Genomic DNA, 21,568 nt, shown 5'->3' with positions numbered 1-21,568 from the left:
TTAGTTTCACTAGATACAAAATTCTTGGCGGATGATTGTTTTGTTTAAGGAGGCTGAAGATCGGGCCCCAATCCCTTCTAGCTTGTAGGGTTTCTGCTGAGAAATCGGCTGTTAATTTGATAGGTTTTCCTTTATAGGTTACTTGGCACTTCTATCTCACAGTTCTTAAGATTCTTTCCTTCATTTTAACTTTGGATAACCTGATGACAGTGTGCCTAGGTGAAGATCTTTTTGTGATGAATTTCCCAGGTGTTCCTTATGCTTCTTGTATTTAGATGTCTAGATCTTTAGCAAGTCTGGGGAAGTTTTCCTTGATGGTTCCTCCAAATATTTTTTCCAAGATTTTAGAATTCTCTTCTTCCTCAGGAAAATCGTTTATTCTGAGGTTTGGTCATTTAACATAATCTCAGATTTCTTGGAGTCTTTGTTTATATTTTTTTATTCTTTTTTCTTGTCTTTGTTGAATTAGGTTAATTTGAAGACTGTAGCTTTGAGCTCTGAATTTCTTTCTTCTACTTGTTCAATTATATTGCTGAGACCTTTCAGAGCATTTCACATTTCTTTTTTTTTTTTTTTGAGACCGAGTCTCGCTCTGTCACCCAGCCTGGAGTGCAATGGCGCGATCTCGGCTCACTGCAAGCTCCGCCTCCCGGGTTCACGCCATTCTCCTGCCTCAGCCTCAGGAGTAGCTGGGACTACAGGCACCCACCACCTCGCCCGGCTAGTTTTTCATATTTTTTAGTAGAGGCGGGGTTTCACCATGTTAGCCAGGATGATTTCGATCTCCTGACCTCGTGATCCGCCTGTCTCGGCCTCCCAAAGTGCTGGGATTACAGGCTTGAGCCACCGCGCCCGGCCCATTTCACATTTCTAAAAGTGTGTCCAGAGTTTCCTGAATTGTTGATTGTTTTTTTTCTTTAAGCTTTCTATTTTCTTGCATATTTCTCCCTTAACTTGTTGTGTCATTTTTTGTATTTCCTTGCATTGAGCTTCACCTTTCTCTGGTGCCTCCCTTAGTAACTAACCTCCGGAATTCTTTTTCAGGTAAAGCTGGGATTTCTTCTTGGTTTGGGTCCATAGCTGATGAAGTAGTATGATTTTTGTGGGGAATGTTAGAGAGTCTTGTTTTGTTATATTTCCAGGGTTGGTTTTCTGGTTCCTTCTCATTTGGATAGGCTCTGTCTTAGGGAAGGTCTAGGGCTGAAGGCTGTTGTTCAAATTCTTTTGTCCCATGGAGTGTTCCCTTGATGTAGTACTCTCCCCCTTTTCCTATGGATGTGGCTTCCTGTGAGCCATACTGCAGTGATTGTTGTCTCTCTTCTGGGTCTAGCTACCCAGTGAGTCTACCTGGCTCTGGGTTGGTACTTGGGGTTGTCTGCACAGAGTCCTGTGATATGGTGGTTTAATGCTCTATTTTTGTGCTGGTTGGCCTCCTGCTGGGAGGTGGCACTTTCCAGAGAGCATCAGCTGTGGTAGTATGGAGAGGAAGGGATGGTGGGCACGGCCCTAGAACTCCCAAGATTATGTGCCCTTTGTCTTCCCCTACCAGGGTGGGTAGGGAAGGACCATAAGGTGGGGGCAGGGCTAGGTGTAGCTGAGGTCAGACTCCTTGGGTGGGTCTTGCTGTGGCTGCTGTGGGGAATGGGGGTGAGATTCCCAGGTCACTGGAGTTGTGTACCTAGGAGGATATGGCTGCCTCTGCTGAATCAGGTTGTCAGAGATGTCGGGCCAAGCGGGCAGTCACAGGGCTCACTCAGCTCCCACCCAAAATGAAGGGCCGGTCTCACTCCCACCCTCCTCCGCAATAGCCCCAGTCTGTTTCCAGATGGTGGGTGAGTTGGGCTTGAAAACTTGCCCCAAGCTATCTGCCTCACAGCTGCGAAAGATAAGTGCTTGATTCTTCCCCAACCTATGGAGTCTGCACACTGGATTTTGCCCTCCCCTGAGTTCTGGCTAGGAGGTTTCTTGCCCTGTTCAAATTGTTACAAAGTTCAGCTAGAGATTTCCTTCTCCCTGTGGAGTTTTACCCCTTGCTTCTCTGTCTGTCCTCCCAGTGGATCCCTGTGGTTCCAGGCAGGAATGGCCTGCTTTGGGACCCAGTGAGCTCCCAGGGCTTTTCTGCTGCTTCCTCTACTCTTATATTTCACTTGGCTCTCTAAATGGACTCAGCTCCAAGTAAGGTTGGAAACTTTTCTGGCAAGCAGAACTTCTGTTTCTCCAGTGGAGAGTGTGTGTTCAGGAGAGGAGGGTCTCTCTTTCCCACTTCCGTGCGGGGCACTCACAGTGTTTGGGGTGTCTCTCAGGTCCTGCAGGAGCTGTCTGCTTCCTTCAGAGGGTCTGTGGGTCCTTTTTAAGTTATTTTTAAGTGTACAATAAATGATCATTGACTGTAGTTGCCCTGTTGTGCTATCAAATACTAGATCTTACTCATTCTATCTAATTATATTTTTGTACTTATTAACCATTGCCACTGCACTCCACCCCCTACTACTATTTGCAGCCTCTGGTAACCGTCATTCTGCGCTCTATCTCCATGAGTTTAATTGTTTTGATTTTTAGCTCCCACGAATAAGTGAGAACATGTGAAGTTTGTCTTTCTGTGCCTGGCTTATTTCACTTAACGCAGTGACTTCTGGTTGCAAATGACAGGATCTCATTCTTTTTTTCTGGCTGAATAGTACTCCATTATGTATATGTACTACATTTTCTTTATTCATTTGTCTGTTGATGGACGCTTACATTGCTTCTAAATCTTAGTTCTTTTGAATTATGGTGCAATAAACGTGGGAGTACAGATATCTTTTTAATATACTGATTTCCTTCTTTTGTATATACCTAACAATAAGATTACTGGATTATATGTTAGTTCTATTTTTAACTTTTTTTTTTTTTTTGAGACGGAGTCTCGCTGTGTTGCCAGGTTGGAGTGCAATGGTATGATCTCGGCTCACTGCAACCTCCGCCTCTCAGTTTCAAGTGATTCTCCTGCCTCAGCTTCCCGAGTAGCTGGGACTACAGGCAGGCACCACCACACCCAGCTAATTTTTGTATTTTTAGTAGAGACGGGGTTTCACCATGTTGACCAGGATGGTCTCGATCTCTTGACCTTGTGATCTGCCTGCCTTGGCTTCCCAAAGTGCTGGGATTACAGGCGTGAGTCACCACACTTGGCCTATTTTTAACTTTTTAAGGAGAGGACATATTCTGTAAGGAAGTCATAAGGCCAGTCCATATTCAGAGGTAAGAGTGGCATGCATGTATAGGGTGGGAGAAAATTGTTGGAAATAATCCAACACAATATTCAATTTTTGTAGGCGTTCTAATGACATAAACTAATGCACATTTTCTATCGCTAGGTATACCAGGTAGCTTTTCCTAAATAACAAATTATTCCAAAACATAGTAACTTAAAACAGTAGAATCATTATTTCTTATAGTTGCTGGGCAGCTCAGCTTAGTTTGGATGTGCAAGATAAGTTTTATTCCTATGTCTGACATCTGGGACATCTGGGACAAGTGGGAGTTCTTTCTAGTCTCTTATCCTCCAGGATGCTAGCTCTGGGTAGTTTAAAGAAGGATCCCTAGTAGCAAGAGATCAAAACAAAGCAGAAAGATCTCTGGAGGCCTAAGCTCACATCACTCATAGTGCCATTTGTGTTGTATCCTCTTGGCTCAAACAAGAATTAGGCCAGCTGAGTTTCAAGAAGTGAGGAAATAGATTGTATCTTTTTATGGGAGCTACTGTGAAGAATTTATGGCCATTTGTAGTCTACCACAGTGGGGTATATATTTTCTCTCTCCCTGTGTATAAAATTCAATTAAAAGTCTAAATTTGTTTCATTATTTTAATTTTCTATCATCTTTATTAGTTAGAGTATTGACTAGGCTGCTATAGAAAGAGACCCCATATAATTCAATGGCTTAAACAAGGTAGAATATCATTTTTATTTCATGCAAAGTTTGAGTTGATGGTTCCAGCAAGTATAGTAGTTTGATATTGTCTGGTACCTAGACTCCTTACTTCTTGCTCTTGTTTCTCATTGAAATGTATAAATTTTATTATATCTCAAATTTTTTATCTATATCAAGGAAGTTTTCTTATTTCTTTCATCATCATTTAACTTTCTTCTTCCTTTTATCCCGCTGAAACTCGTATTTGAATATTATGATTTCTAGATTGATTGTTTTAAGTCTTCTATCTTTTTCATCATGGCTTCTATGTGTATGTTTGTTCTGTGGTATGAGATATGTCTTCCATTTAATTTACAAGGTTTCTAAACTTATTCTCAAAAGTAAGCAACCTTTTTCGTTTTCACTTCCTCTTGAACTTTTCAGTTAAAAAAAAGTTTGCTTTCTTTAAAAATCTCAGGCGATCCTAATTTAGGATTGCATCAGTCGGAGAACACTAATTGCATCAGTCAGAGAACACTCTCAGGGTCTTAATGTTTTCTTTCTAATTATTTTCTGTTTATCCCTCTAGTTCTGCTTTAGTAGGGGCTATGTCTTTGGATTGTTCAACTTCCTCTCTGAAGTTACTTAGTCCCATCCCATGGTTTATTGCATTTCTGTGCCTGTTTATGGACGTGTTTCCTCAGCAGTTCGTTGGTCATGTATTGAAATTTCTTGTGCAGTTGTTGTAAGGTTTACTTTTGTTCCCATTATCACATGCTTCTGTTTTATAGATGCTATGTTCTCTCAAATTTCAATGAGAATAAAATGTAGATTTAGGGATTTCTTTTGTTTCTTAAAATAACTTTGTTTCGGAAAAGGGACATTATTTTGTAAAGATTTTTTTTTCTATTTTTTGCTTGGCTTTCATGTTTATTCTGATGAGAAGCAATTATTAAAATCATCATTTTCTTTTGTATAATATGTCATTTTTCTTTGGCCACTTTTATTGTTTTTTTTTTTTTTTCGTTTTATTTGGTTTTCAGCAGTTTGGCTTTGTTTTGTGCGGGCATGATTTTCTTTGTAAATATCAACTTGGGCAGCACTGAACATGTTGAGTATGTTAATTTCACCAAGTTGGCCGGGCGCGGTGGCTCACGCCTGTAATCCCAGCATTTTGGGAGGCCGAGGCGGGCGGATCACAAGGTCAGGAGATCGAGACCACGGTGAAACCCCGTCTCTACTAAAAATACAAAAAAAAAATTAGCCGGGCGCGGTTGTGGGCGCCTGTAGTCCCAGCTACTCGGGAGGCTGAGGCAGGAGAATGGCGTGAACCCGGGAGGCGGAGCTTGCAGTGAGCCGAGATCGCGCCACTGCACTCCAGCCTGGGCTGGGCGACAGAGCGAGACTCCGTCTCAAAAAAAAAAAAAAAAAAAAAAATTTCACCAAGTTTGGGACATTTTCAATGTATTATTGTTTTAAAAATATTTTGTCTACCACTTCCTCTCTCTCTTTTCCTTATGGGATATAATTACATATTAGACATTTGATTTTATCCCACAGTTGCCTCAGTATCTGTTAGTTAAAAAAAACTTTGTTGTTTGTATTTAGATTGGGTATTTTGTATTGATATATTTTCAAGTGGTTTGACTTTTTCCACTGTCATCAGATCTAATCTGTTCTTATGCTCATACATTATATTTTTAAATTCAGATATCACGATTTTCAGTTCCAGAATTTCCATTTGACTATTTTTTTTTTTTTTTTTAAGAGACATGGTCTTATTTTTATTACCCAGGCTGGAGTACAGTGGCAGGATCATAGCTCACTGCAGCCTTGAGCTCCTGGGCTCATATGATCCTCCTGCCTCAGCTTCTCAAGGAGCTAGGATTATAGGTGTGTACCACCATGGACAGCTAATTCAAATTGTGTTTTATAGACATAGCATCTCGCTATGTAGCCCAGGCTGGTCTTGAATTCCTGGCCTCAAGCAATCCTCCCACCTCAGCCTCCTGAAATGCTGGGATTATAGGTGTGGCCCTGCATTTTTATAGTTTATATTTCTCTGCTAAGATTTCCATATTTTTATTTATTATGAGCATATTTTCCTTTATACTGGACATTTTTATTATACTTCCTTTAAACATCCATATGTGAATTTTAAAATCTGGATTGTCCTGCTTGGGATCACTCTTTGCTCATTGTCATTTTTTAAATTTTTTTATTTTTTATTTTTTTATTTTTTTATTATTATTATACTTTAAGTTCTAGGGTACAAGAGCATAACGTGCAGGTTTGTTACATATGTATCCTTGTGCCCCATCAACTCATCAGCACCCATCAACTCATCATTTACATCAGGTATAACTCCCAATGCAATCCCTCCACCCTCCCCCCTCCCCATGATAGGCCCCGGTGTATGATGTTCCCCTTCCTGAGTCCAAGTGATCTCATTGTTCAGTTCCCACCTATGAGTGAGAACATGCAGTGTTTGCTTTTCTGTTCTTGTCACGGTGTGCTGAGAATGATGGTTTCCAGCTGCATCCATGTCCCTACAAAGGACACAAACTCATCCTTTTTTATGGCTGCATAGTATTCCATGGTGTATATGTGCCACATTTTCTTAATCCAGTCTGTCACTGATGGACATTTGGGTTATTCCAAGTCTTTGCTATTGTGAATAGTGCCACAATAAATATATGTGTGCATGTGTCTTTATAACAGCATGATTTATAATCGTTTGGGTATATACCCAGTAATGGGATGGCTGGGTCATATGGTACTTCTAGTTCTAGATCCTTGAGGAATCGCCATACTGTTTTCCATAATGGTTGAACTAGTTTACAATTCCACCAACAGTGTAAAAGCGTTCCTATGTCTCCACATCCTCTCCAGCACCTGTTGTTTCCTGACTTTTTAATGATGGCCATTCTAACTGGTGTGAGATGGTATCTCATTGTGGTTTTGATTTGCATTTCTCTGATGGCCAGTGATGATGAGCATTTTTTCATGTGTCTCTTGGCTGTATGAATGTCTTCTTTTGAGAAGTGTCCGTTCATATCCTTTGCCCACTTTGTGATGGGGTTGTTTGTTTTTTTCTTGTAAATTTGTTTGAGTTCTTTGTAGGTTCTGGATATTAGCCCTTTGTCAGATGAGTAGATTGCAAAAATGTTCTCCCATTCTGTAGGTTGCCTGTTCACTCTGATGGTAGTTTCTTCTGCTGTGCAGAAGCTCTTTAGTTTAATTAGATCCCATTTGTCAATTTTGGCTTTTGTTGCCATTGCTTTTGGTGTTTTAGACATGAAGTCCTTGCCCATGCCTATGTCCTGAATGGTATTACCTAGGTGTTCTTCTAGGGTTTTTATGGTATTAGGTCTAACATTTAAGTCTCTAATCCATCTTGAATTAATTTTCACATAAGGAGTAAGGAAAGGATCCAGTTTCAGCTTTCTACTTATGGCTAGCCAATTTTCCCAGCACCATTTATTAAATAGGGAATCCTTTCCCCATTTCTTGTTTTTCTCAGGTTTGTCAAAGATCAGATGACTGTAGATGTGTGGTATTATTTCTGAGGACTCTGTTCTGTTCCATTGATCTATATCTCTGTTTTGGTACCAGTACCACGCTGTTTTGGTTACTGTAGCCTTGTAGTATAGTTTGAAATCAGGTAGTGCGATGCTTCCAGCTTTGTTCTTTTGACTTAGGATTGTCTTGGCAATGCGGGCTCTTTTTTGGTTCCATATGAACTTTAAAGCAGTTTTTTCCAATTCTGTGAAGAAAGTCATTGGTAGCTTGATGGGGATGGCATTGAATCTATAAATTACCTTGGGCAGTATGGCCATTTTCACAATATTGATTCTTCCTATCCATGAGCATGGAATGTTCTTCCATTTGTTTGTGTCCTCTTTTATTTCACTGAGCAGTGGTTTGTAGTTCTCCTTGAAAAGGTCCTTTACATCCCTTGTAAGTTGGATTCCTAGGTATTTCATTCCCTTTGAAGCAATTGTGAATGGAAGTTCATTCATGATTTGGCTCTGTTTGTCTGTTACTGGTGTATAAGAATGCTTGTGATTTTTGCACATTAATTTTGTATCCTGAGACTTTGCTGAAGTTTCTTATCAGCTTAAGGAGATTTTGGGCTGAGACAATGGGGTTTTCTAACTATACAATCATGTCATCTGCAAACAGGGACAATTTGACTTCTTCTTTTTCTAACTGAATGCCCTCTATTTCTTTCTCTTGTGTGATTGCCCTAGCCAGAACTTCCAACACTATGTTGAATAGGAGTGGTGAGAGAGGGCATTGCTGTCTTGTGCCAGTTTTCAAGGGGAATTTTTCCAGTTTTTGCCCATTCAGTATGATATTGGCTGTGGGTTTGTCATAAATAGCTCTTATTATTTTGAGATACGTTCCATCAATACCGAATTTATTGAGCGTTTTTAGCCTGAAGGGCTGTTGAATTTTGTCAAAGGCCTTTTCTGCATCTATTGAGATAATCATGTGGTTTTTGTCTTTGGTTCTGTTTATGTGCTGGATTAGGTTTATTGATTTGTGTATGTTGAACCAGCCTTGCGTCCCAGGGATGAAGCCCACTTGATCATGGTGGATAAGCTTTTTGATGTGCTGCTTGATCTGGTTTGCCAGTATTTTATTGAGGATTTTTGCATTGATGTTCATCAGGGATATTGGTCTAAAATTCTCTTTTTTTGTTGTGTCTCTGCCAGGCTTTGGTATCAGGATGCTGTTGGCCTCATAAAATGAGTTGGGGAGGATTCCCTCTTTTTCTATTGATTGGAATAGTTTCACAAGGAATGGTACCAACTCCTCCTTGTACCTCTGGTAGAATTGAACTGTGAATCTATCTGGTCCTGGACTTTTTTTTGGTTGGTAGGCTATTAATTATTGCCTCAATTTCAGAGCCTGCTATTGGTCTTTTCAGGAATTCCGCTTCTTCCTGGTTTAGTCTTGGGAGAGTGTAAGTGTCCAGGAATTTATTCATTTCTTCTAGATTTTCTAGTTTATTTGCATAGAGGTGTTTATAGTATTCTCTGATGGTAGTTTGTATTTCTGTGGTGTCGGTGGTGATATCCCCTTTATCATTTTTTATTGCATCTATTTGATTCTTCTCTCTTTTCTTCTTTATTAATCTTGCCAGCGGTCTATGAATTTTGTTGATCTTTTCAAAAAACCAACTCCTGGATTCATTGATTTTTTGGAGGGTTTTTTGTGTCTCTATCTCCTTCAGTTCTGCTCTGATGTTAGTTATTTCTTGCCTTCTGCTAGCTTTTGAATGTGTTTGCTCTTGCTTCTCTAGTTCTTTTAATTGTTATGTTAGAGTGTCAGTTTTAGATCTTTCCAGCTTTCTCTTGTGGGCATTTAGTGCTATAAATTTCCCTCTACATACTGCTTTAAATGTGTCCCAGAGATTCTGGTATGTTGTATCTTTGTTCTCATTGGTTTCAAAGAACATCTTTATTTCTGCCTTCATTTCGTTATGTACCCAGTAGTCATTCAGGAGCAGGTTATTCAGGTTCCATGTAGTTGAGCGGTTTTGAGTGAGTTTCTTAGTCCTGAGTTCTAGTTTGATTGCACTGTGGTCTGAGAGACAGTTTGTTACAATTTCTGTTCTTGTACATTTGCTGAGGAGTACTTTACTTCCAATTATGTGGTCAATTTTGGAATAAGTGTGATGTGGTGCTGAGTAGAATGTATATTCTGTTGCTTTGGGGTGGAGAGTTCTGTAAATGTCTATTAGGTCTGCTTGCTGCAGAGATGAGTTCAATTCCTGGATATCCTTGTTAACTTTCTGTCTCATTGTTCTGGCTAATGTTGACAGTGGGGTGTTGAAGTCTCCCATTATTATTGTATGGGAGTCTAAGTCTCTTTGTAAGTCTCTAAGGACTTGCTTTATGAATCTGGGTGCTCCTGAATTGGGTGCATATATATTTAGGATAGTTAGCTCTTCCTGTTGAATTGATCCCTTTACCATTATGTAATGGCCTTCTTTGTCTCTTTTGATCTTTGATGGTTTAAAGTCTGTTTTATCAGAGACTAGTATTGCAACCCCTGCTTTTTTTTTTCTCCTTTTGCTTGGTAGATCTTCCTCCATCCCTTTATTTTGAGTCTATGTATGTCTCTGCATGTGAGATGGGTCTCCTGAATACAGCAAACTGATGTGTCTTGACTATTTATCCAGTTTGCCAGTCTGTGTCTTTTATTTGGAGCATTTAGTCCATTTACCTTTAAGGTTAATATTGTTATGTGTGAACTTGCTCCTGCCATTATGATATTAACTGGTTATTTTGCTCATTAGTTGATGCAGTTTCTTCCTAGCCTCGATGGTCTTTACATTTTCGCATGTTTTTGCAATGGCTGGTACCGGTTGTTCCTTTCTATGTTAGTGCTTCCTTCAGGGTCTCTTGTAAGGCAGGCCTGTTGGTGACAAAATCTCTAAGCATTTGCTTATCTGTAAAGGATTTTATTTCTCCTTCACTTATGAAACTTAGTTTGGCTGGATATGAAATTCTGGGTTTAAAATTCTTTTCTTTAAGAATGTTGAATATTGGCCCCCAGTCTCTTCTGGCTTGTAGAGTTTCTGCCGAGAGATCTGCTGTTAGTCTGATGGGCTTCCCTTTGTGGGTAACCCGACCTTTCTCTCTGGCTGCCCTTAAGATCTTTTCCTTCATTTCAACTTTGGTGAATCTGGCAATTATGTGTCTTGGAGTTGCTCTTCTCGAGGAGTATCTTGTGGCGTTCTCTGTATTTCCTGAATTTGAATGTTGGCCTGCCCTACTAGGTTGGGGAAGTTCTCCTGGATGATATCCTGAAGAGTGTTTTCCGACTTGGTTCCATTTTCCCCTTCACTGTCAGGCACCCCAATGAGATGTAGATTTGGTCTTTTTACATAATCCCATACTTTTTGCAGGCTTTGTTCATTTCTTTTTCTTCTTTTTTCTTTAGGTTTCTCTTCTCGCTTCATTTCATTAGTTTGATCCTCAATCGCTGATACTCTTTCTTCCAGTTGATCGAGTCAGTTACTGAAGCTCGTGCATTTGTCATGTATTTCTCGTGTCATGGTTTTCATCTCTGTCAATTCGTTTATGGCCTTCTCTGCATTAATTATTCTAGTTATCAATTCTTCCACTGTTTTTTGAAGATTTTTAGTTCCTTTGCGCTGGGTATGTAATTCCTCCTTTAGCTCTGAGAAGTTTGATGGACTGGAGCCTTCTTTTCTCATCTCGTCAAAGTCATTCTCTGTTCAGCTTTGATCTGTTGCTGGCGATGAGCTGCATTCCTTTTGCAGGCGGCAATGCGCTCTTATTTTTTGAATTTCCAGCTTTTCTGCCCTGCTTTTTCCCCATCTTTGTGGTTTTATCTGCCTCTGGTCTTTGATGATGGTGATGTACTGATGGGGTTTTTGGTGTGGGTGTCCTTCCTGTTTGTTAGTTTTCCTTCTAACAGTCAGGACCCTCAGCTGTAGGTCTGTTGGAGATTGCTTGAGGTCCACTCCAGACCCTGTTTGCCTGGGTGTCAGCAGCAGAGGCTGCAGAAGATAGAATATTGCTGAACAGTGAGTGTACCTGTCTGATTCTTGCTTTGGAAGCTTCCTCTCAGTGGTGTACTCCACTGTGTGAGGTGTGGGGTGTCGGTCTGCCCCTAGTGGGGGATGTCTCCCAGTTAGGCTACTCAGGGGTCCCACTTGAGCAGGCAGTCTGTCCGTTCTCAGATCTCAACCTCCATGTTGGGAGATCCACTGCTCTCTTCAAAGCTGTCAGACAGAGTCGTTTGTGTCTGCAGAAGTTTCAGCTGCTTTTTGTTTTTGTTGTTGTTGTTGTTGTTTAGCTGTGCCCTGTCCCCAGAGGTGGAGTCTACAGAGACAGGCAGGACTCCTTGAGCTGCTGTGAGCTCCACCCAGTTCGAGCTTCCCAGCTGCTTTGTTTATCTACTTAAGCCTCAGCAATGGTGGGCGCCCTCCCCCAGCCTCGCTGCTTCCTTGCCTGGGAGATGGCAGACTGCTGTGCTAGCAATGATTGAGGCTCCATGGGCGTGGGACCCTCCCGGCCAGGTGTGGGATATAATCTCCTGGTGTGCCCGTTTGCTAAGATCCTTGGTAAAGTGCAGCATTGGGGTGGGAGTTACCCGATTTTCCAGGTGTTGTGTGTCTCAGTTCCCCTGGCTAGGAAAAGGGATTCCTTTCCCCCTTGCACTTCCCAGGTGAGGTGATGCCTCGCCCTGCTTCAGCTCTTGCTGGTCGGGCTGCAGCAGCTGACCAGCACCGACTATCCCGCACTCCCTAGTGAGATGAACCCAGTACCTCAGTTGAAAATGCAGAAATCACCTGTCTTCTGTGTCGCTCACACTGGGAGTTGGAGACTGGAGCTGTTCCTATTCGGCCATCTTGCTCCGCCCCCCTCATTGTCTTTTAAGAATTAGTTTCACTTTTCTGTTTCTTCAAATGTCAAGTATTTCTAAATTATATCCTGGCAATTATGAATATCATATTCTTGAAACCCTAGATTGTGTTATATTCTTCTGATGTTTTTTTTTTCTTTAATATATAATTAATACTATTGGATTCAAAATGTAAATTATATATTTAGGTAGCAGCTCAAATTGTATTTTAGATTTTTTAGCTTTTGCTAGGCTGCTTAGTCTTCTTTATGCATATGTGTGTCAGGGGTCAGGTGGAGATTTGGGTAGAGTTTATACAAAGAATCTGGGGTTCCCTTTCTTATATTCTTTTCTGTGTATAATTTCCCTCTAACCTTTCCAGTGGCTTGAATTGTCCTGAACTCTGTCCTCTGGTGGTTTTAAAATCAGCTATTAGGCACCTTGAATGGCTCAGATAGGAATTGCTCTCAAACTAAAAACCACAAAAATGAGAATCTTACCTAGAGTTCTTCCCTTCCTCCAAGTGTCACCTTCCCTCAAGAATCTACTTACCCTTGGCTGGGTGTGTGGTGGCTCATGCCTATAATCCCCATGCTTTGGAAGGCTGAGGCAGGAGGATGACTTGAGCCTATGAATTTGAGACTGCAGTGAGCTAGGAACCCACTCTTGCACTCTAGCCTGGGTAACAGAGCAAGACCCTGTCTCTAAAAAATAAAATAAAATAAATAAAATAAAATAAAACAAAACAGTTAACAAATCTGCCTACTCCTGATTGTTCTCCTATTGTTGATACTTGTATTTAGTCCAGAGTTTATGGTTGTTATGTGTGGCAGCATTTGTCCAGTGAGAACTCAGTCATATCAGAAGCAAAACTGGGAACTCTAAATATGGTCCTCAAAGTGTCTTTAATTTGATGGAGAATTCCTGGAACATCACGTGAAATAGAATTTGCTCATTTGCACAAAGCCAGAACAATGTTTATTTTGTGTTAAGAGTAAAGGTTCTTCTTTTAGTAAAATTTGAAAGTTTTCTTTTTAAATATTTCAGGCCTAGAGGAAAGGAGAAATGAAACGTTTAATTTATTGCAATCGTAATTTCCCCAATTCATGCTCAGTTTGCCTGTGAAAAATCAATAGGAAGCTTTAGCTTCAGGCATTATCCATCATTACACCTGAAAGGTGTGCAGTTCAATGTCTATGCTCAAATCTTATCTTGGCTATCTATGGGTTTTAGAAAAGTAATACCGGTAAAACTAAATTAATTAAAAATACCAAAGTAAATACCGTTTTCCCTCTTGTTACTTCCTAGAAAGTAGCACGTCTGGAAATTGAGAACAAAGTCCTTCAGGAGCAATTGAAGCAGGCTTTACAGGTAAAGGATGTCATGTTTCTTTAACATTGTTAACAAGTAAAGAAAATATCCACAAAGAACTTTTCAAATGAATAATTTTTGCTTTGTAAGCTAAGAGGTCTACATATTCTCCTGTTTGGCCAGGTTTAAACTATATTCATTTTATGCATTAGGGATATATTAATAAAATTTAATATTCATTCTTATCAAAAATAGTGAGATATAAAGAAAAACAAACTTTCTTAAGCTAATAACGGCAATCTATTCATCTGTCATGGTTGCAGTATAAAAAAAAGAAAAGGAAAAGAAAAAAGACAATGTATTTCAAGCTGATAAGCAATATACTTAAAGGTAAAATACTGCAGGCATTCCAATTAAACTTAGTTGAACCAAGATGTTAACTCTTATTACTCTTTTTAAAATTCTAGTTAAATAATACTATAAGAAATGAAAAAAACTATAAGCATTTCATAAATGAATATACAAAAGTATATTTGTGTATTATAAAATTGTTTTGCCTCCCATCTTGGTAAAAATGTAAAGGACAGAAATATGTAGTATTTGTGGTTATATCCTGAAATGAGCAACTTTTCTCATACTTCTATTATCAAAAAAGTATGAATTGATATATTCATCATTTTTTTGATAATAGAAGTATGAAAGATATTTGTTATGTCTTTTCTGGGAGACAGAAAAGACATAGCAAACTTGGAAAGATGTAGCCTTTTCACTCAATAAAAGCTTTTAAAAGTTTGTCCTAAAGAAGAAAAAAGTATACAGGTATACAGAGAGTTTGCACAAGTATGTACAATGTCATATGTTGTCATAGCAAAAATTTTGAATGATCTAAATGTCCATTGATAAGGAGTTTGCTAAGACAATTATGGTATATTATTAAACGTACTTCTGTTACCTATTCTGATTTAAATGTACATTTATTGTTATAGAAACATATCTATGACATTATTTAATGAAAAGAGCATAATATGTGAGTATGTATAGTATGACCCAATTTAGATAAACATTTAAAAAATTTGGCTGGGCATGGTGGTTCATGCCTGTAATCCCAGCACTTTGGGGGGCCGAGGCTGCTGGATCACTTTGAGCCCAAGAGTTGGCAATCAGCCTGGGCAACGTGGTGAAACCCTGTCTCTACTAAAAATACACAGACTGACTGAGTGTGGTGGTGTGAGCCTGTAGTCTCAGCTACTTGGGAGGCTGAGGTGGGGGGATGTCTTAAACCCAGGAGACTAGAGGTTGCAAAAAAACCTGCATATATATATTTAAACTTTTCTAAATATAGCTAGTGTATATATATATGTACACACACTATATATGTGTATATAGTGTGTATGTGTGTGTGTATATATATATGTAGTGTGTATATATATATACACACACTAGCTATATTTAGAAAAGTTTAGAAAGGATATACCTCAAAATGTTAATAGTAATTTTTCTTTATGAGGTGAGATTATTTGTGAATTTTCTTTTTGTTTATATATTCTTTTATATAAGTAAGTTAATTGTATGACTAAATAAAAATTATAAAAAGTGACATTTTTGAGAAGAATTTTATTCCAGAATAAATAAGTTGTTTTCCACATTTTATTTCATTCTTTGATATTATAGGTGCTAATTATCCTTCTTATAGTCTATCAGTTTTTATAATATATACCTTATATGAATTTTTATTTTGCTTGTATAATAATTAGAGCCTTAAAAATAACAGCCAGGAGAAACTCGTGGGTATAAAAATAGCCCTCAAAGGTGGAAGAGGTTTCTTCATAACTTCTGATTTTAACTGCGGGATTATTAAAGTATGAATTATGCCAATAGCTTACCTTTGCTCACTTCAACTCAGTAAAAATGAGTTGAGAAATCATGTAGGCATAAATATATGTAGATTTCTGAATGTGGTAGTATTGGCAGGAAAATATCAGAAAATGCTTAATAAACTGGTACTTTTTTAAAAACAGGAAGCTGAAAAAGCTAAGCATCAACTTAACTATTTCCTAAGTCAAGAGAGGAAGTTACTTAAAAGTGAGGGGAAAACTGAGACAACCATGCGAGTAGGTAATAGTCAAACAGAAGTTAAAGGTGAAGATTCAAAAACTATACCACTGGAGAAGGAAACAGGAAAATCACTGGTTTCAGATTCAGGTGGACAGAAGACAAGTGATAAAATCCAAGAATATCCACAGGTGAGGAAATAACCAAAATGGAGACAGTAGTATATGTTGTGAGAAGTTTGTCTTTTATATTATTATTTACTTCATTTGTATATGTTATTTAAAAAATCATGCTTCTGTTTTTGGGTTTGTTTTTACTTTTTCCCTTTACCTTCTGGATATGTCAACTCATTATTATCTTGAATACTAAACTATGACTTAAATATATACTGATTTTGAATGACCACATCAGCATCTGAGATTTGAGTCCTTTATTTTTACCTTCTCTTTTTGTGTAATTTTTATTGTGAATGACCTCAACTTCTTCCTGGAAAGATATATAATAAAGACAGTTTCTCTGAGGGCAATAAAAATTATTAAAGTTGTTAGGTCATGTATATAAATGGAGTAAGGTACACTGAATTGAATATAAAATATTTAAAGAAATGTAGGATTGTCTGTCAGCTGCTTTAAGACAAAGAACAAAAGAAGCAGCACAACTTAAAATCTGATAGTCATTTTATAGCTGCTATTATTATAAAATCTGCGAGTCATTTTATATCTGCCATTATTATAAAATCTGCTAGTCATTTTATATCTATGTATATGGGTTAGTCATTTACACAAGACCATAAGATAGCTATTAGCACCTCCATTTTGAGGATGAAACCAAAACTTTAAAAAATTAGCCATGCCACATTACAGTGAGTAATATTGAGTTAGATTTCAAATTCAGGTCTTTCCAGCTCCAAAATCACATCTGAAGATATCTTCTTTGCTTGTCTACATGGCTGCATTTGAAACTTGCTTTGTTAAAAGCTTTATTGTTTTCTATTTCCCAGTATTTATCTCCTAATCCAAAACAAAGGCTTTCATATATGACGAAAAAGTTAGATTAAATATTAAAATGAACCTTAGCAGAACAGTAGCTAAAACATCACATTGCTTTCACACATAAGTGATTCTAATTTTAGTGGGTTTATATATAGATCAATACACATCTGTCTTCTTGTGTATCTAGCTTAACACTCATTAATTAAACATCTATTATATGCTAGGTTCTTTGCACAGATGGTGTATATAATGTCATGTATTCAGATGGCTTGTTCTGGTAATAGTGAAACAGGAGATATCATTATTGGAGATTTTGATGTAATAGAAGTTTATACTCACTGTCCATGTTCTTATAGTAATTTAACTGTAATCTTCTTTCTCAATCACCATATTAAAACTATTTTTGCCAAGGTTACAACAAATCTATTTGATGCTATTCTGAAGGATGCTTTATAGTTTTTTTCTTTCTTTCTTTTTATTTTTTGAGATGGAGTTTCTCTCTTGTTGCCCAGGCTGGAGTGCAATGTTGTGATCTCAGCTCACTACAACCTCTGCCTCCCAGATTCAAGTGATTCTCCTGCCTCAGCCTCCTGAGTAGCTGATATTACAGGTGCCTGCCACCACACCTGGCTAAGTTTTTATATTTTTAGTAGAGATGGAGTTTCACCATGTTGGTCAGGCTGGTCTCGAACTCTAGACCTTAGGTGATCCACCTGCCTCAACCTCCCAAAGTGTTGGGATTACAGGCATGAGTCACTACGCCCGGCCGGATGATTTATAGTTTAATCTCATTTGTCCTCTTAGCAGCATTTAACCATGTTTAATCATTTATTTTTAAATATTTTTGTATTATACTTTAAGTTCTGGGGTACATAGATAGTTTATAGTTTGTTTGAGAAACAGCATAATTATTTGGTTTTCCTTATATATTTTTGGAACGCCTCTTTGGTCTCCTCTTGCTTTGCTCATTCTTTAAATGTTAGTACTTCTCTGGGTTCTGTCCTAGAGTTTCTTTTTATTCCATATACTCTTTCTGAACATGCTCATATACCTTCATGGCTTCTAGGGCCATATAAATCTCTTATCTCTAACTTGAATTACACCTCATTTCCAGACCTATTATTCATTAACATACTGAATTTTTCTATTTCGATGGACTTCAAACATCTAGAATTCACCATGTCCCTAAATGAACCAATTGAGTTCTTCTCAGACCTGCTGTATCTCTCAGTATTCAGTCTCCTGGCATCCTCATCCATCTAATTGCTGAAACTATAAAGTCCAGCATCACTGTTATTTCTTCTTTTCCTTCGTCTTGACCCAATTATTATCTATCAAATTCTGTCCAGTTTTGTCAATATTACTGACAGTTCTGTTAGTCAAGCTCCCACCAGGACTCTAATTGGTCTCTCTCTTTCCAGGCCAGTCTCCTTGTTGGTGGCTAGTCATCTTGCAAAAATTGATATTTGTTTGTTACCTTCTTGCCTAAAATCTTGAATGCTTTCTACTGCCCTTACTTTAAGAACAAAGTCCTAATTATGGTTTAAGGCTTTGTTAGATCTGGTCTTTTCCTGAGGCCCCAGCCTCATCTTTAATTATCCCCCCAGGCTATTGCACATGCTTTCATATGCACATGTGTATCATATATTTTATGCTTTAGCTACACTGAACCTTCTTTAAGTTTATAGAACATATGGTGTTTTCTGTAACCTTAAGTATTTTGCCTATTTTGTTCTCTGCTTGAAACACTGTTTCTCCCTTCTCCATTTCCTAAAATGTATCTGGTTAAAAGATAAATGAGAAACAAAAGTACTGTTTCAGTTATTTTTTGCAACATAACAAATTATGCCAAAATTTAGTGGTATAGACAGCAAACATGTACTATCTCAGAATATTTGTAGGTCAGGAATCCTAATGTTCCTTAGCTGTGTCCTCTGGCTCAGGTTCCCTCTCACAAGGATGTAGCCAAGGCATTACCCTTGGCTGTATGTATTTTAAGGTCCAACTGGAGAAGGATGTACTCCCAAACTCATTCATGTACTCACATGACTGTTGTTAGGCCTCAGGTTCTTGCTGGTTATTGATTTGAGACATCAGTACTTTGCTATAGGGGCCTCTCCATAATGTAGCTTACAACATGGAAACAAAGGCAGAGTGAGATATAGGGAGACATAGATGGAGAAAAATCGACTTGGAGACAGAGACAGAGAGAGAATCTAATCTTGGAAGTGACATTCCATCACTTTTGTCATATCCTGTTCATTAAAAGTGGAAGTAGTCACTAGCGCCAGCTCACACACAAGGGAAAGGTATACCACTGGCGTGAACACCATGAGCAGGGATCACTGGTAGCCATTTTAGAGGCTGCCTATCATGAGTATTAATAGATAAGTATGAGATTGTGAAAATTCCTGAATCGAATGCTAAATCAAGCAGTTTGGTCTTCAATTTTCGGAAAAGAAAATTTCTGGGTAAAGGAATAACATGTAAGATACTGTTTGTAAAGAGGATAATTGCGCATCAGTGGGGTAGATGTATTCTTCCCTTTTATTGATCCCATAATTAATACGGTTTTTGTGTATATTGTAACTATAAATTAATTTCATTTTTTCTGCTGATAGAGCTCTCCTGGGTATCATAGTCTCTTGGTTGGCTGTGGAGCTGTGATATTATTAGTATCAAGAGCAGGCTTTCTCATCTGAGGTGGGAAGGCCTCAATGCTCTTGGGTCTGAGCTTCACAGGGAAGCCACCTTATCACCCTTTGCTATAGACACCTAAAATTTACAAGTAAAGGAAAAATATTTGGAACTCCTACTATTGGACACTATATTACACAAAAGCCCTGTGATATGTATGTCATAATGACAAGTTGGAAAAAGTAGTTCCTTTTTGTTTTTGCATCTGTTTTTGAGGTTGTTTATTAGAATAATAGTCTTTTTTAATTCAGAGGGAGGGGCAAGAACTATTATTGTTTCTGTCAGGAACTATACATAATTATCTATAAACTTTTAATTAATGGAGGATGATAATACTTTATAAGAATACTGTGGCCGGGTACAGTGGCTCATGCCTGTAATCCCAGCACTTTGGGAGGTGGGCAGGAGGATCACTTGAGGTCAAGAGTTGGAGACCAGCCTGGCCAATATGGTGAAACCCTGTCTCTACTTAAAAAAAAAAAAAAAAGAAAAGAAAAATTAGCCAGGCATGGTGGAGTGTGCCTATAATCCCAGCTGTTCTGGAGGCTGAGGCAGAAGAATCACTTGAACCCGGGAGGCAGAGGTTGCAGTGAGCCCAGATAGTGCCACTGTACTCCAGCCTGCATGACAGAATGAGACTCTGTCTCAAAAAAAAAAAAAAAAAAAAAAAAAGAATACTGTGAGGGTATAATGAGATAATGCTTATGAACTGCTTTTGTGTATCATGAAGTCCTATGTAACTGTTATTTTTGCATCCCTGTTTAGCTCTGTAGGAGTTGTCTGCATAGGCTGTATGAAAATCATTGATGATTTATTAGTTAGTATATAGGATAACTATTGTGACTATTGTGACATATAGACACAAAATGTATGATGGCTCTAACACAATGGAAGCTTCTTTCCTGGTGTTAATAGTCCAAGGAAGTTCAAGGTCAGTGTTCGTGGTAAGGAGTTCTGCTCCACAGGGTTGTTAAGGTATCCTGGCATATGGAAGGTTTGCCATCTTACATGTGGCTTCCTGAGCCACACTGAGCATAGTTACCTAGCTATCAGAAAAGAATATGGAGGACAAACATGAGTAATTTTCATTGACCTGGCTGGAGGAGATGCACATCCTTTTTTCTCACATTCTATTTGCTACGTTTAACTACAGGGAGAATTAACAAATGTAGACTAACAATGTGTCTAAGAAGAAGAGAAAATTAGTTTGTTGACCATTTAGAAGTCTTTGCCACAGGGGAATAAGGATAAAACTAGTTAATCTCTGCATAAAAGAAACTGAATTAGATGAAAATCAGGTCCAGAATAAAGCCTACAATCAACATTTATACTATAGGAAAGTATGTATTATATTCACAAGAGGTAATTCATTAATAAAAATCACACTTTTAAGGCCACTGGCCTTTTTTTTTTTTTTTTTCCCCGAGACGGAGTCTCACTCTGTTGCCCAGACTGGAGTACAATGGTGCGATCTTGGCTCACTGCAACCTCTGCCTCCTTGGTTCAGGTTCAGACAATTCTCCTCTCTCAGCCTCCTGAGTAGCTGGGATTACAGGAGCCTGCCACCACACCCAGCTAATTTTTGTATTTTTAGTGGAGACAGGGTTTCGCCATGTTGGCCAGGCTAGTCTTGAACTCTTGACCTCAGGTGATCTGCCTGCCTTGGCCTCCCAAAGTGCTGGGATTACAGTTGTGAGCCACCTTGCCCGGCTGGCCTAACACTGTTGGTTACATACTTCTGTAAACATATTTGAACATGTATTCTCAGTATACTTATTTTAAAATTGATAAATTACAAAAATCACCTCCACAGTTTATTATGCATAATATTAGCATTATACATCCTTCAACAAGAATATTTAAAAGGATTAGATAATTATGTAATAGATAAGTTTGAAATAAATTTTGGGCTACTCTGCCTATGGAGCAGGCCTGCTCTGTCTATGGAGCAGCTGTTTTCTTGTACTCCGTTGCTCTAATAAACATGCTTTTCTTTCATTCAAAAAAAAAATTTTTGTTTACTAAAAGTATAAAACCTTATTTGCTCTTAATTTAGAAATACAAGTGTAATTTTAGGGCCTACTCTCCTTCTATAGTGTCTCTTCCAATGCTAAAATATGATAATTTCTTTGCTTTTTTGATACCTTAATCTTACAAAATTGTCATATTAAATGACATTTTTCTAAATGACTGAATGTAAACATTGTATATGCATACTTGATATTTTTAAATCTAGT

At 38.3% G+C, this 21,568-nt stretch overlaps 1 protein-coding gene across 12 annotated transcripts in view; it reads left to right on the top strand.

Annotated features, from left to right (window-relative positions):
- Nucleotides 1–21,568, top strand: part of LOC105479927 (coiled-coil domain containing 7) — a 436,030-nt gene that overhangs the window by 106,608 nt on the left and 307,854 nt on the right. For all 12 annotated transcript variants that reach the window (XM_071070238.1, XM_071070242.1, XM_071070239.1 and 9 more), the window contains 2 exons: nucleotides 13,588–13,650; nucleotides 15,609–15,833. In XM_071070238.1, the coding sequence (XP_070926339.1) occupies nucleotides 13,588–13,650; nucleotides 15,609–15,833 (288 nt within the window). The remainder of the gene's footprint in view (nucleotides 1–13,587; nucleotides 13,651–15,608; nucleotides 15,834–21,568) is intronic.

The sequence above is a fragment of the Macaca nemestrina genome, chromosome 9 (assembly GCF_043159975.1).
Source record: "Macaca nemestrina isolate mMacNem1 chromosome 9, mMacNem.hap1, whole genome shotgun sequence".
NCBI classification, from domain to species: Eukaryota; Metazoa; Chordata; class Mammalia; order Primates; family Cercopithecidae; genus Macaca; species Macaca nemestrina.
Note: the sequence above shows the minus strand (reverse complement) of the source record. Positions and strands in the feature narration are given on the sequence as shown.